The sequence below is a fragment of the Bombus vosnesenskii genome, unplaced genomic scaffold (assembly GCF_011952255.1).
Source record: "Bombus vosnesenskii isolate JDL3184/JDL3185 unplaced genomic scaffold, Bvos_JDL3184-5_v1.1 scf7180000013883, whole genome shotgun sequence".
NCBI classification, from domain to species: Eukaryota; Metazoa; Arthropoda; class Insecta; order Hymenoptera; family Apidae; genus Bombus; species Bombus vosnesenskii.
This window is the reverse complement of record NW_022883264.1, coordinates 1,838,518-1,852,647: the sequence shown is the minus strand read 5'-3', so window position 1 is coordinate 1,852,647 and position 14,130 is coordinate 1,838,518. Positions and strand designations below refer to the sequence as shown.

Sequence of the window (14,130 nt, the reverse complement as noted above, 5' to 3'; positions counted from 1 at the left end):
ACTATGTCTATGAAGAAGTACATTTAACAAATAACGACAGAAGAAAATGACAAAATCTACGCGTACTGAATCGCAGCTGCTTGGTCGCTGCTGTGCAAAGCCTTCGATTACGTGTCAACATTTACGAAACTAAGCTTGTACAACGTTTTTCTTATCTCCACTCGTACGGTACCCTGACACCGTTTTCCTAAGAAGAACTGGGACACCGTGTATCTTTTAAGCAACTGCCTCAAACCCTACTGTTCCTATATTCGCATCTAATTCCGGCCGACCTAGAGAGTCTGGCGTTTTAAAATCGACCCATTCCCTTTGCCAGACGAAAGTTACAAAACGGAGGATCGCGAGGAATTTAAAAGAGCGCGCCATTAGCACAAGCGTGCGAGCGACGACGCTCGAAGACAACTCAGCTCGGTTATCTAATTCCACGGTGGTGGTGTACACACAAGTTCGGTCGCTGTAACGTCGAGGAATACGTAAAACGGCCGATCTCTTTTTTTTTCTTTTTCTTTTCTTTCTTTCGAGCATCGCGAAACTTCTTATGATAATCAGGACGAAAGTTTTTCGTAGAGAAGCTCCTGCAGGATGTTCGCCTAGCGACCAGCTCCTCGAAAAGCTTCCTTATTCCTTCGTCGTCGACGCTTCTGTCTGCAGACGACTTTTGAATTTCAATTCGCTCGCTGCCCTCTTTCCACTCGAGCTATGCAGCTTGTTTTTAAAAGATTAGGCGTACACGGATCTCCTTAATTAAAATGTTCTTCCGCAGTATCTATATATATATATATACGAGACGAAGTTTGGCCGTTTTCTTCATTCCATCTTTGTATTTAATCATCGTTTCGTGACGATTTGCATGGCACGAGTTTACTCGTCCGATCAGGAAATTTACTTGCAAAATTCCTTTTCTTCTATTGTCAAACTTGCTCCAGTTACTTGAGAGAAGGAACTACTATTGGTAGTTTGTTATTTGTACTTGTAAAGTCTGAATAATAATATTCGTTCTGGTTGTACGAGAGATGACACTATGTTCGTCGAATCAGGAACATTTAAAGCTTCCGATATTTTCCATTCGACGGTTCAATTGAAAGACGCGAACGAACTCTGACAGAATTTATTAATTGTACGTGTTTGATAATACTATTATTCCAATATTATTAGAATTATTCCAAGTTGATGACTGAACATCACGTTAACGCTAGAACCATCGGTAGTTAGCACGAAGCTACTTGTACCAAAACCAGTGAAAATGGTCTTTAAAAAATACGTAATAATAGAATATTTTTATATTTATTGATTTATTATTTTCTTACAGAAGCAATTTCATGTTATATAGTACATTTTTGCTATTATTAATCCATCCGCGACCATGATCGACCTAAACGAGGGTTGGCACATTCATAAAATTGTAGGACCAGTCGTTTTGACTGCTGTGGCGTATCTAGCGTTAGCATCTAGCAATCCAGCGATCGATCCGGAATTTTCCTGATAACTGATATCGTCGTATCGAATGATACGCGGTAAAAATTTGAGAAACGCGTGGCAAGTTGTAGACAATGAGGAAACTAGTTAACTGGGGCCCGATAAACAGAGTGCAGGACTCCTGTACACTTTGACAAATACCAGTCATTTTCACTGCTATTGGTATAAGTAGCCTTGATACAAATTATTTTCAGTTTGAATACATAAAAAACAAAATATAATTCATTATATTATTCTTTCAGTTATGGTTGCAAAAGTCGGAATTTGAAAATAAAATTGTAAAACCAGTCGGTTTGACTGGTGTGGTAGTTCTCTAGTGTTAAACACTATTATTCCTACATTGTATCATATTTATGATATTATCAAGTCATTGGACTAGCCATAATCAAAAAGAGGCTTCCAGTGTGTGGGAATATTCGGTACGATGATCCGATCTCGAAGTTGGATATCCAATTATTTATCGCTGTGCTATTTCGCTTGGTATTCCAACGATTGATCGTTCCTTTCTGCTTTCTGTTTCAGATATCCTCCATCACCAGCTTCTGCAGGGTGAGTAGCTAGTCGTCTGCCGATTTATTGGATATTGATTCATTCGCACTTTCTCTTAAGTACGGAAAGCAACGGCCTGTTCTTATTAGTTTCCTTCCTTTTTCTCTTTTCTTTTCTTTTTTTTTTTTTCTTTTTTCTTAATTTGTGTGCAGACTGTGTGCGAAGGTTGCTATTATATGAATAAGTGGCCATATAGAAAGTCGATTATAGAAACCACTTTTGACGATTGCGTGTTTCCTCGCTGATCCGAACTTGAACGAAAACTTGAAGCAATCTGTGCTACGAACATGTGATAAACGTTCACGTGAAACTTGATAATTGATATCCCTATTAATTCAGAATTGAAGAAATATCATTTCCATCAAACTAAAATCCATGTACGTTCTCTGCCATGTAATTTGTAGTAGCAAATAATAACGTGCAGGGTAGAAATAATACAAATGTATAGTACATTTTCTATACAATCTGAGTGCCAGGTTTTTCATTACTTCGCTGCGTTTAGCAAATGAAGAAACCCATAAGCTGATGAAATTCAGGTATTTTTTCTATTTGCTTAACCGTCGGGACGCGGAAATCGGTAGTCGTAGATGCGGAAGACGAGTGGGAGCGCCAAATAAAAGCTGGCGATCGATCGCAACCTCCAGTGTCTTGACATAAATTTCAAAATTAATCGACAGTTAAAAGCATCGGCTGCCCGTCGTTCGAAATATCGGTTTGACATATTTTCACTGAAAACGTCGATAAAGACAATACCTCGTACCTGCAGTCGGATCAGAGAACCTGGACGAGCCCATTAAATCGTTCGGTTTCCTTCGAGCAATAACCCTAAACGCGATCCTTGATCCCTTTCCTTAACAAGATTTCCCTCGTTCGATCAGGAAACGAAATGACCATCGTGTCCCTAGATAACATAAGTTATATATATATATATATATATATATACACACACGTAAGTGGTGGATGGTATATACAGTATCGTGTGCATAAATATTTGGACACCCGGTGTATGTGGCTGTGGTAGCAACGAACGAAACATACGAGAGATTCAACTTTTACATTGGCAGTATTTAATTGTAATAATTGCTAGTTATATTTAATTGTGATAGTTAATAGCTGCACTTGTACAAATTTACTTATTTATTTATTTATTATACAGCAGGATTCATTTTTATAATAATTGTATAGAATATGTAATTAAGTAGTATAAATATAAATAACTATAAAGTATAAAAATATATAAAAATATATAATTTTATAAAAATGTATATATTGAGTTGGCAACTAAGTGATTGCGGCTTTTGTCATTGGATGGTATTGACAAAATCCGCAATCACTTAGTTGCCTTTTATTTTTATCTTTATTTTTTTATTTGGTAGACTATTTACAATCAATTCTCATTGAGAATTATAAGTAAATTCTTTTGGCGTGCTACTGTAACTTGGATTATAATAGTTTATACTATACTACACTAATATAGTTTAACAATATTCTAATATTATTATCATTAAGTTGCCAACGCAATATTGTCATGTCTCTTGCCATCTTTTGAATCTTCCATGGAATATCATCTGTTTAAACGCTTTAACAATATTATACTTCAATATTTGATTATATTGTACTAAATTATTTATTATTATTTGTCCCTACGATTACACTAATATAATTTAACAATATCCTAGTATTATTATCATTAAGTTGCCAACCTAATTGTACATTTTGATCTGAAATATCGTTAAACTATTAGAAAAATGAATCGTCCTGTACAATTAGTCGAATCGTCCACGAACGAGGATGATACGACGATTGTGCGTGTACTTTACGAATTTAATATAATTCAGCGTCACTGTCAACTTGACAAGAGTTAGGGTAGAAGACAATGCTTGGCGAACATTCAGCGAGCGTTTATATCAAATATCGATAGCCTTTGAAATTCTCTGCTATATACAGTAGTTTTCGTGATAATATTCGACGATGTACAATGGACGCTGATAGTGACGAAATGATCAGATTAGTCGGAGAAAATGCACGGTTCGCTGGCCACGAAACTGCAACGGAGTCTGAATTCGCGATTCAAACGTTGCATTCGTATCACGAACTCTGACGAAACAATATCTTTATTGTATTTCGCTTGCTGCTTCACACATCTCCAACGACATAGATATACTTCGCCTACGGACAAAAGAAACGGCACTAGACAAATTAGAATTAGCAGGTTCGAAATGCTTTGGCAACTTTGTACACGAGAACTCGACCACGATTCTTCAAAGATGAATTTGGAATATTTTCGAGAGCAACTTCGTACGTATACTTCCTCCAAGATAAATTTCAAATATTTGCCAGAAGAACGTCGTATGTAGAGGTATGTGTTATGAAACATAATTTGATCATCAAGTGGCACTGAGACCAAGTGACTCAACTCGAATCTAACTTAGATTATCGCAGTCAGACGTGGCTTAAGCGTTAATTTTGCGAGTTCAATAATATTTTTTTTATTATTATTTAATTTGTACTTTACAATTTGTCCAGCTGGACCAGACGCGACTGAATAATCGAAAGTATACTTGACAAATTTTCAGTCTCGATTTTCCCGAAAACCTTGAGTGAACAAATTTGGTCCCACATTTTCTTATTTTTCCACAAGGAGTCGCCTCGTGCCCGCTTGTACGTGTTACTAGGCCGCATCCTGTTGCAAATTATTTATAACAATATCACAGGAATTGCATAAACCGACATACGCGTTGCTTCGTCTACTTCACAGCACAAGCCAACCTACGTTCCCTGGTCACTTGGAGCCGCGAGAAATTCATTTCGACTCGACCGTATCCTTGCAATCCGACCAAATATATGCTAAACACCCGCGGACTGCATCTGTTGCTTAAAAAAAACGTTAGCAACTTGCTGATAATTTCTCAGCCAGATCTGACTCTCAAAGAGAAATTTCTAGCAGTTAAACTTTAGATTGGAATTTCTGGACGATGTTACGTTGCACGGGGAAAGACGGAATTGTCGCGCGTTAGCAGAATAGAAGCCACGTGGCAGGAAATAAGAAGTTGACGAGGAAAGGATAGGAAGGATCGAAGGAACGTCTCGACTTCTCTCGTTGTATCCCTAGGGGGTGGCACAAGTCGAAGGATAAGAGGTCGCAGCCCGCGGACATAAGGAGATGGACGAGCGGAATCCTGTTAAAAATAGTCGCGATTTCTCGAAGGCACGAAAAAGTTTCTCGTGCGCCATCCTTTGACACTTGGAACGACAAAAGTACGATGGAAATCGTATAGAGAAGAGGAGATCGAATCCTTTAAAATGTTAGGCCATTCGTGGTGTTGGTGTTTTTTCCAAGCTGCTTTGAATATCTGCGCGACGTGCTCTTACAATTCTCTTCTCCCTTTCGTTTCTTATTCTTTCTTCTCTTGTTTCTATACGATTCCATATTTTAGTTTGCTTTCTGCTAACAAAGAGTCGAAAAAGTTACGCAATTAGAAAAAGAAGCTACCTGACAAATTTGAAGACGTTTCTACAGGGAAATATTTTTTAATTCCAAGTTGATCAGCTGTTACGTCCAGCTTTGCAAACTTGCAAAGGCGAGATTTATGTGACTGTACCACCGAGCCTAACTGGCTAATTGAAAACGAAAGTCACTATCACGAATACATAGATTTATGGACGAAAGAGCGACAAATTTTCATATCTGTCGGATTTGGAAAAATTCTTCCTTTCCTCAACATAATGCAAATTATTTTACTATGCTTGAAACTTTGCAAACTTTGCAATTATACGAACATATCCATGGGAACTTGGCCGAAACGAAGAGGAGGAAGATGCAAATTTAGGGAACAATTTCAGCTCGATAAAATACGAAACGTAAGTGCAGTGGATTTTTACGGAGGATGAAGAATCGTAGGATCCGGGCGAAATAACGTGGCGTGAATTTTCCTAAAAATGCTTGTCATTTATTAAAACCTGATCGATAGAGTTTCCTTGGAACACTCGACCCTGACCGTGTCCAATAATACCACGTTATTAATTTTTCACGGCGGGTTGAGCTAAAGATGTCGAAAAAGGTAGCGAAGGTGTCGGTATCTCGTGCTTTCGAATTGCTTTGCCCAAGATCTACTTTCGAAATTGCTTTTTTCCCTCAGACCATCGAGGCTGAAAGGTTTCTTCTTTCGTCGTTTCCTTCTTATTCTTCCGCTTGCCGGTGGTCTACCGGTGGACTTGACACTCTTAAATCACACGAGGTGCACGTTTCCAGTGTTGTTGGAAAATGGACGACGAAGATAGTCCGATGAAACAGTGGAAAAATAAAACGATACGTAGAATTAAAATGCTGCAATTTGTAATCTTAATTTGTAATAATTTAATATAAATAAAATGATTAGTTTTGGCGATTCTGTAATTTGGTCGAAACTCGAGACAGCTGTAATCGTCATTTTCATCATCGTTTTCAAACAGTTGGAAAATAATATCACGTAATCGTGACGTTGCTTTTGTGACAATTCTACTTGTGTAGTCTACCATCGATTGATTTATAATAGTTTTGCTCCTATAACCATTATTCGTTGATTTTTAATATTTTGAATAATTCTACTGTTCGTTGATTTGTGATAATTCTACTTGTATATTGTATTATTAATCTTTTAAAACGATTCTACTTGTAGAATCTACTATCGATTGATTTAGAATAGTTTTGTTTGTATAACCATAATTCGTTGGTTTTTAATATTTTGAATAATTCTACTGTTCTTTGATTTGTGATAATTCTACTTGTATATTGTATTATTAATCTTCTAAAACGATTCTACTTATAGAATCTATTATCGATTGATTTATAATACTTTTGTTTGTATAGCCATTATTCGTTGATTTTTAATATTTTTACTACTTCTACTGTTCTTTGATTTGTGATAATTCTACTTGTATATTGTATTATTAATCTTCTAAAACGATTCTACTTATAGAATCTATTATCGATTGATTTAGAACAGTTTTGTTTGTATAACCATAATTCGTTGGTTTTTAATATTTTGAATAATTCTACTGTTCTTTGATTTGTGATAATTCTACTTGTATATTGTATTATTAATCTTCTAAAACGATTCTACTTGTACAATCTACTATCGATTGATTTATAATACTTTTGTTTGTATAACCATAATTCGTTGGTTTTTAATATTTTGAATAATTCTACTGTTCTTTGATTTGTGATAATTCTACTTGTATATTGTATTATTAATCTTCTAAAACGATTCTACTTGTAGAATCTACTATCGATTGATTTAGAATAGTTTTGTTTGTATAACCATAATTCGTTGATTTTTAATGTTTTTAATAATTCTACTGTTCTTTGATTTGTGATAATTCTACTTGTATATTGTATTATTAATCATCTAAAACGATTCTACTTGTAGAATCTACTATTGATTGATTTATGATAGTTTTGTTTGTATAACCATAATTCGTTGATTTTTAATATTTTTAATAATTCTACTGTTCGTTGATTTGTGATAATTCTACTTGTATATTGTATTATTAATCTTTTAAGACGATTCTACTTGTAGAATCTACTACCGATTGATTTATAATAGTTTTGTTTGTATAACCATAATTCGTTGATTTTTAATATTTTTAATAATTCTACTGTTCGTTGATTTGTGATAATTCTACTTGTATATTGTATTATTAATCTTTTAAGACGATTCTACTTGTAGAATCTACTACCGATTGATTTATAATAGTTTTGTTTGTATAACCATAATTCGTTGATTTTTAATATTTTTAATAATTCTACTGTTCGTTGATTTGTGATAATTCTACTTGTATATTGTATTATTAATCTTTTAAGACGATTCTACTTGTAGAATCTACTACCGATTGATTTATAATACTTTTGTTTGTATAACCATTATTCGTTGATTTTTAATATTTTTACTACTTCTACTGTTCTTTGATTTGTGATAATTCTACTTGTACATTGTGTTATAAATCTTCCAAAACGATTCTACTTGTAGAATCTACTATCGATTGGTTAATTGTATCTGTTAATTGTACAATTTAGTCTAAGATCTGTGAGAAAATAAGAAAATAAGAAAAATTTGCAAATGGTTGAAAATAGTTAATTTTTCTTGTTTCACCAACCGTGCTGTTTCCTTTTATTTTTTACGTAGAAATAGAAAATGTAGGAAAACTCGCGTAGCGTGGCAAACAATTTAATCGGCGAAACTCGTTCGTCAAAAAATAAAAGGCCCAGATATACACCGAGATTCTTTTATCCGGTAAAACAAGAAGATTACATTTTCCTGCTGCTGTTGTACGAATTTTAACAAATTCCTCTGTTCCATCTGTTATCAAAGGGAACTATGTTCGTCGAATGTAAATAACTCGGTACGCTACTACGATGATCAAACGTACAAATATTCAAATTTATGATATATAATATTTTTCGATAACAACGTTAATTAACAGAAATTAATTGTACGTGACAGACATTATACGTCAGGCTACGCGTAAATGGAAATGATAACGAATTTCGTACAGTTGCGTTAGAAGCGTACAATGTGACGTCATAATGGTTAATTTAGTGCACCGCGCATTTGTAATTCGTGAAAATTAAATTTACACATTTGCACGTATTAACATGACAAAACACGACGTTCATTTGACGTGGAAGAATTGCACGAAATTTTCTCAAAAGTTACATTCCTCCCAGAAACATTCACGCACTGTGCAAACAACATATTTTTATCGAATAACAAATAATAAGCTATTTTTAACTAGACAATTTTTATTTTATTCGCCGTTCAAACCAATTGTTTATCGGACTTGTATTATTTTTTATGCGTAATTTCATATCGATAATTAATTGATTCGTTCGTTAAACGGTTAGCTGTTGCGATCTATTTGAAAAGCGTGTTCCTAAAACGTATGGCAAAAAGTATACTCGTGAAACACAGCCAACTGCTTAATTCGCTGCTGACTTAGTCACATGTGAATACAATAAATAATTTTTAAAATTGAAATAATTCCAATTACCAGCGACAAAGTTTCTCTCTAAAACCGAAAACTAAGCAATAATAAATAATAATAAAATATGTCTCGTAAGTAGTAAATGTTTATAGCATACGCGATAAACTGTACGTAAGTGAGGAGCAGAGGATTGGAAAAAGAACATGGATTTTCAGTAAGGCGACTGGAATGATTTTATCGAAATTCATTTTATTAGTTTATCGGCTATTTTACTTGGACAAAAGTATACACGAAGCTGGCGTGTGTATTCTTGCGAACCTGTGGCACGGAAGCTTTCAATTTCGAGCGGCTAAACGTTTTTAATTTCACCGCAAAAAGCGCGGATGCCACACGCTCGTGTGACGGCCGAGCGACCCGGTTTGTACACACGTGCACGTCGGCCGAGCGCTATGAGTTTACGATGGAATAAATTAAATCAAAATGTAAATCGGTTTGCCGTTGAACCGTGTTTGGCCAGAAGTGGAAAACAGGCGAGCAAATGGCCCAGAAGGCAACGCGGGGACAAAAGACCGATCGAGATATGAAATATTCGCCAACAGATCCTTTCGATGCTTACGATTTGCCTGTCAAATTGCCAGGTAAATTCGCTTTTTAAGTAGAAGCTGGCGATTTGAATCGAACACTGTGTTGCAAAAATCCTGTGACAAAAGTTCTCCTCTTTCAAGTTTCAATCAGGCAACACGTCCGTAACAATTTTTCCATTTGCCCAATCTGACCTTTGGGAAGAAAAATCCGCTATGTTTAGGACTTGTCCACTTTTGTTCTAAAATATAGTTTGTTCTCAAACGTTAATGTTAACGTGTTTCGAGTATTCCGTTAATCGCGCGCCTTTCTTCTCGTCGATTCGAAATCTCTTCGGAAAGAGAAAAATCGTATCAGCCACCAGGAAGTAAATACGTGTCAGTTATCTGGGAAACTGGTTGAGAAATACGAGAGAAAATAGAAGAAAAGTGAATTGGAATTCTCATTTTTTGGCGCGAGAACCGGACAAGTGGAAGCGTCGAAAAAGATTTGCCAGGTACATTTTTGAAAAATCCCATTTTTTCCATCATTTGTCACGTTAATGGCTTTCCAAATCTAAGATCTCGACGTGGTTGTTTAAACAAGTCGCATTTAATTCAGTTCTGTTCTTTTCGCCGCAACTTTTAACATTTTCGACTTGTCCAGTTTCTGCGCAAAGCTGTTCACTTTATCAGCCATTTTTCAAGTATTGTTGTGTTATGCTATTCTTGTTCCATCGTGATGAAACGAGGAAAGAAAGTTTGCAAAGCGCTGTTTAACAAGGACAAATCTATAAAGCAAACACGCGTTTCAGAATCAAAGAATTGTTAATTAGTAGCGAAACTTTGCGAGAATTTATTCAGTGTTTGACGAAAGTCTTTGCCTTTCGAGGAAAAATGTCTCCTTGGCGCGGCTTTGTCGCTAATTAAATTTCGCTACGATTAAAATTTCGTTGCAGCGAAGCACTTCAGCGATATTTCTCAAACATTTAGAAAGTTAGTTTAAAAATACAAAACGTGATTAATGTAATGAGAGCGGCGTTTTAAACGGATCGATAATCATTTACAGTTGTAAAAGTATCACGAGCTGCAATTCCGTGCAAACAACGTCTACAATTACGTTAGAAATTCCTTCTTGTTCCATTCACTCTTTCAATTATCCAACGATTTAACATTTTTAATCATTTCCCCTCAGCTTCTCTCTTCTTTTTCTTTTTTTCTTTACCAACGAGCGTTGCTACTCCGGTTGCGAGACACCTGCTTCCAAGGGGATAAATCACAGACATAAAGTAACGTGCGAATTCGTAAATTAATTTCCTTAAAAACGATTCACAAAGCCGAGGACTGCCGGTTGTGCTTCAACGATTTTCAGTCACCGAGTACCTCGAATAACCGCGTCGCGATGCTTCGACGCGAAAGAAACGCTCAAAGCATCGGTCGTTTCGAAGGAAATGGAAAAGAGCCGTGACTGACGTGCTTCGCCTGCGCTTCACTGCTTCGCTCAACTTGCAGTCGCCGAGGAATTCACCGGCGAATGTAAAAATAACGGCCGACGATTTTCCAACTCGTGTCATTCCCGACTTTCCATAAAAAGGAATACGTATAATGAAAGGACGACAGACTATTCCGCGCGCAAACTTACTGCAAATTCCCTCTATCAGCCGTCGTACGTAACAGAAAATAAAACAATATAGTTTCGTCACAATTTAATTTTGTATTACAACAGCCACGCGTATCTCTGCGTTTGACGAATAAATGGCAATATTCTGCGTCATGACGAGCGTAGTTTTCGCAGACGTCGCAAATTGGCGAACGTTATTTGACAAAACGATCTTTCAAACCGTTTCCACTTTATGCTACACTTTTGCCCAACCTCTTCGATGCTTTCATTAGCTTTAACTCGAACGGGTCGCAGCGATGGACCACAGCGATGGACTTTTCCCCTTCGAGCCATGCTTTTCCCGCCGGTCTTCTTCTTTCCTTTTTTCTTCCCTCTTTTTCTTTCTTTTTTTTTTTTTTTTTCTTGGCAAGATTTCGCGAGCCGCTTTTCAGACACTCGGAGCATCGCCGTAATTTACGATCTCGTTAAAAACGGGGAAATCATTTATTTTCGCGCGACATGATCTACGAAGGCTCTCGAGAAGAAACCAGCGATGGAACGCTTAGGCGGCGGGGCAGGAGGCGCGCAAGTGGATTTCAGGCGAGCCGAGAAAGACCAGTCATGGGAATAGATCATTTTGCGAGCGCGGCGTGGCAACTTTATTGCGTAATGAGCACCAATCGACCGCTTTTCCACGGCGAACCGACATCGGCATCGTTAAAACCGTGAAATCCGGTTACGGCGTTAATCCCTTGGCCGTTTCGCGGCGTATTAATGATTTGGAAGAATTAAATGAGATGAAAATACGCGCACGATGTCCCGTATTTACCAATACGGAATTCGTAGTTGAAATAATGAAAGCGAGGGGAAATGCTGGTGTTCGTGAACCATCGAACCGGCTCGATCACGTTCGTTCCGAATCACCGTCATTTTTCACAGTTAAATGTTCCGAACACGTTTTAACGCTACTTTGGCGTGGCAAGTTTCGGTGAAAAATTGCGATTATTCTATGGCACCTGTCGATCATTCTTTCGATCTACCAGATTCGGTATGACGACTAAATACATGTTCGTTCGCTATTATGCGCGTGAAGAAGCTTAAATGAACTTCTGCAGATTTGTAGATTTAATTGTACAGCTGAGATCGAGGACGACGTTGAGTGGCGTGAAGTTCTTCCGATTTGCTCGAAGCTCGTGCAATTGTTAATTGTAGTTAATTATCCGTGACTTTGATTTGTATTAATTGCACATACCTGTACTTGATTTCTTCAAGATGCTGGCTGCCTAAGATTCTTGCTGTTCTCTTCGAAGCCTAATTTCCTCATTGCTGTTAACTAGTCGACAAAAAGAAGAGATAAGAGACAAGCATTCGTAAAATTGTAGATTTAATTGTACAGCTGAGATTAAAGATGACGTTGAGAAGCGTGAAGTTCTTCCGATCTGTTCAAAGCTGGTGTAATTGTTAATTGTAATTAACTATTCGTGACGTAGAATTGTTTTTGAAATTTGATTTCTATTAATTCTACATATTTGTACTTGATTTCTTCAAGATGCTGGCTGCCTAAGATTCTTGCTGTTCTCTTCGAAGCCTAATTTCCTCATTACTGTTAACTATTTTATTTATTTGATATTAGTCCCTACCTTTCGGTTTTGGACGACTTCCAGATTACATCTCTTATATTGCCTTTACTTATATCTAACGCTTGTCCTTCTTTGGCATTGCTGTTAACTACTCGGCAAAAAGAAGAGATACGAGACAAGCATTCGCAGAATTGTAGATTTAATTGTACACCTGAAATTAAAGATCTTCCGATCTGTTCAAAGCTAGTGCAATTGTTAATTGTAGTTAATTGTTCGTGACTTTGATTTGTATTAATTGTACATACTTGTACTTGATTTCTTCAAGATGCTGGCTGCTCTAAGATTCTTACTGTTCTCTTCGAAGCCTAATTCCGACGTTACTTAACAACTAGTCGACAAAAAGAAGAGACAAGAGACAAACATTCATAAAATTGTAGATTTAATTGCACAGCTGAGATTAAACATGTCGTTGAGAAGCGTGAAGTTCTTCCGATCTGTTCGAAGCTGGTGTAATTGTTAATTGTAATTAACTATTCGTGACGTAGAATTGTTTTTGAAATTTGATTTCTATTAATTCTACATATTTGTACTTGATTTCTTCCAAGATGTTGGCTGTTCTCAGATTCTTACTGTTTTCTTCGAAGCCTAATTTCCTCATTGCTGTTAACTAGTCGACAAAAAGAAGAAACAAGGACAAGCATTCGCAGAATTGTAGATTTAATTGTACACCTGAAATTAAAGATCTTCCGATCTGTTCAAAGCTAGTGCAATTGTTAATTGTAGTTAATTATCCGTGACTTTGATTTGTATTAATTGTACATACTTGTACTTGATTTCTTCAAGATGCTGGCTGCTCTAAGATTCTTACTGTTCTCTTCGAAGCCTAATTCCGACGTTACTTAACAGCAACTCGACAAAAAGAAGAGACAAAAGGAACACACATTGGCGTTTTAGCAGGCACTCGAACTTCTTTTCTCGACAGAATATGAAATCTTCAAAATCCTTAAAAAGTAGTTGTACAGATTTGTTTAAAACTGTGTCTTCCTCTTCGACTGGGCTGAAACATCGAGTTTGTAACGGCAGGGGAAATAAGAAAGGCGCGAGCAAACACGAAAAATATTCGCCCGTTACACTGCGAATTTTATTTCAATTTCGCGCTTTTATTTGAAATTTACTTGAACTAAAAAATAAAACAATTGAAATAAATAAAGGAAGAAAGAAATTCACTCAAATACCAGTCTTATTCACAGTATTGTCGTATTTCCTAATTTTTAAGTGTATGATATTCCTTCATACAATTTCCAGGATGCAATCCTGCTTTTCTTCGCGTTTCACAAAAAAAACGATACATCGATGATATCCTCTTTTAACTGAATTATAACAAACGTTTCTCACAATGTTG

General features: G+C 36.4%; 1 protein-coding gene across 4 annotated transcripts in view; it reads left to right on the top strand.

Annotated features, from left to right (window-relative positions):
* Positions 1–14,130, top strand: part of LOC117239049 (neurexin-3-like) — a 308,456-nt gene that overhangs the window by 36,251 nt on the left and 258,075 nt on the right. For all 4 annotated transcript variants that reach the window (XM_033504318.1, XM_033504315.1, XM_033504317.1 and 1 more), the window contains one exon: positions 1,999–2,025. In XM_033504318.1, coding sequence (XP_033360209.1) covers positions 1,999–2,025 — 27 coding nt within the window. The remainder of the gene's footprint in view (positions 1–1,998; positions 2,026–14,130) is intronic.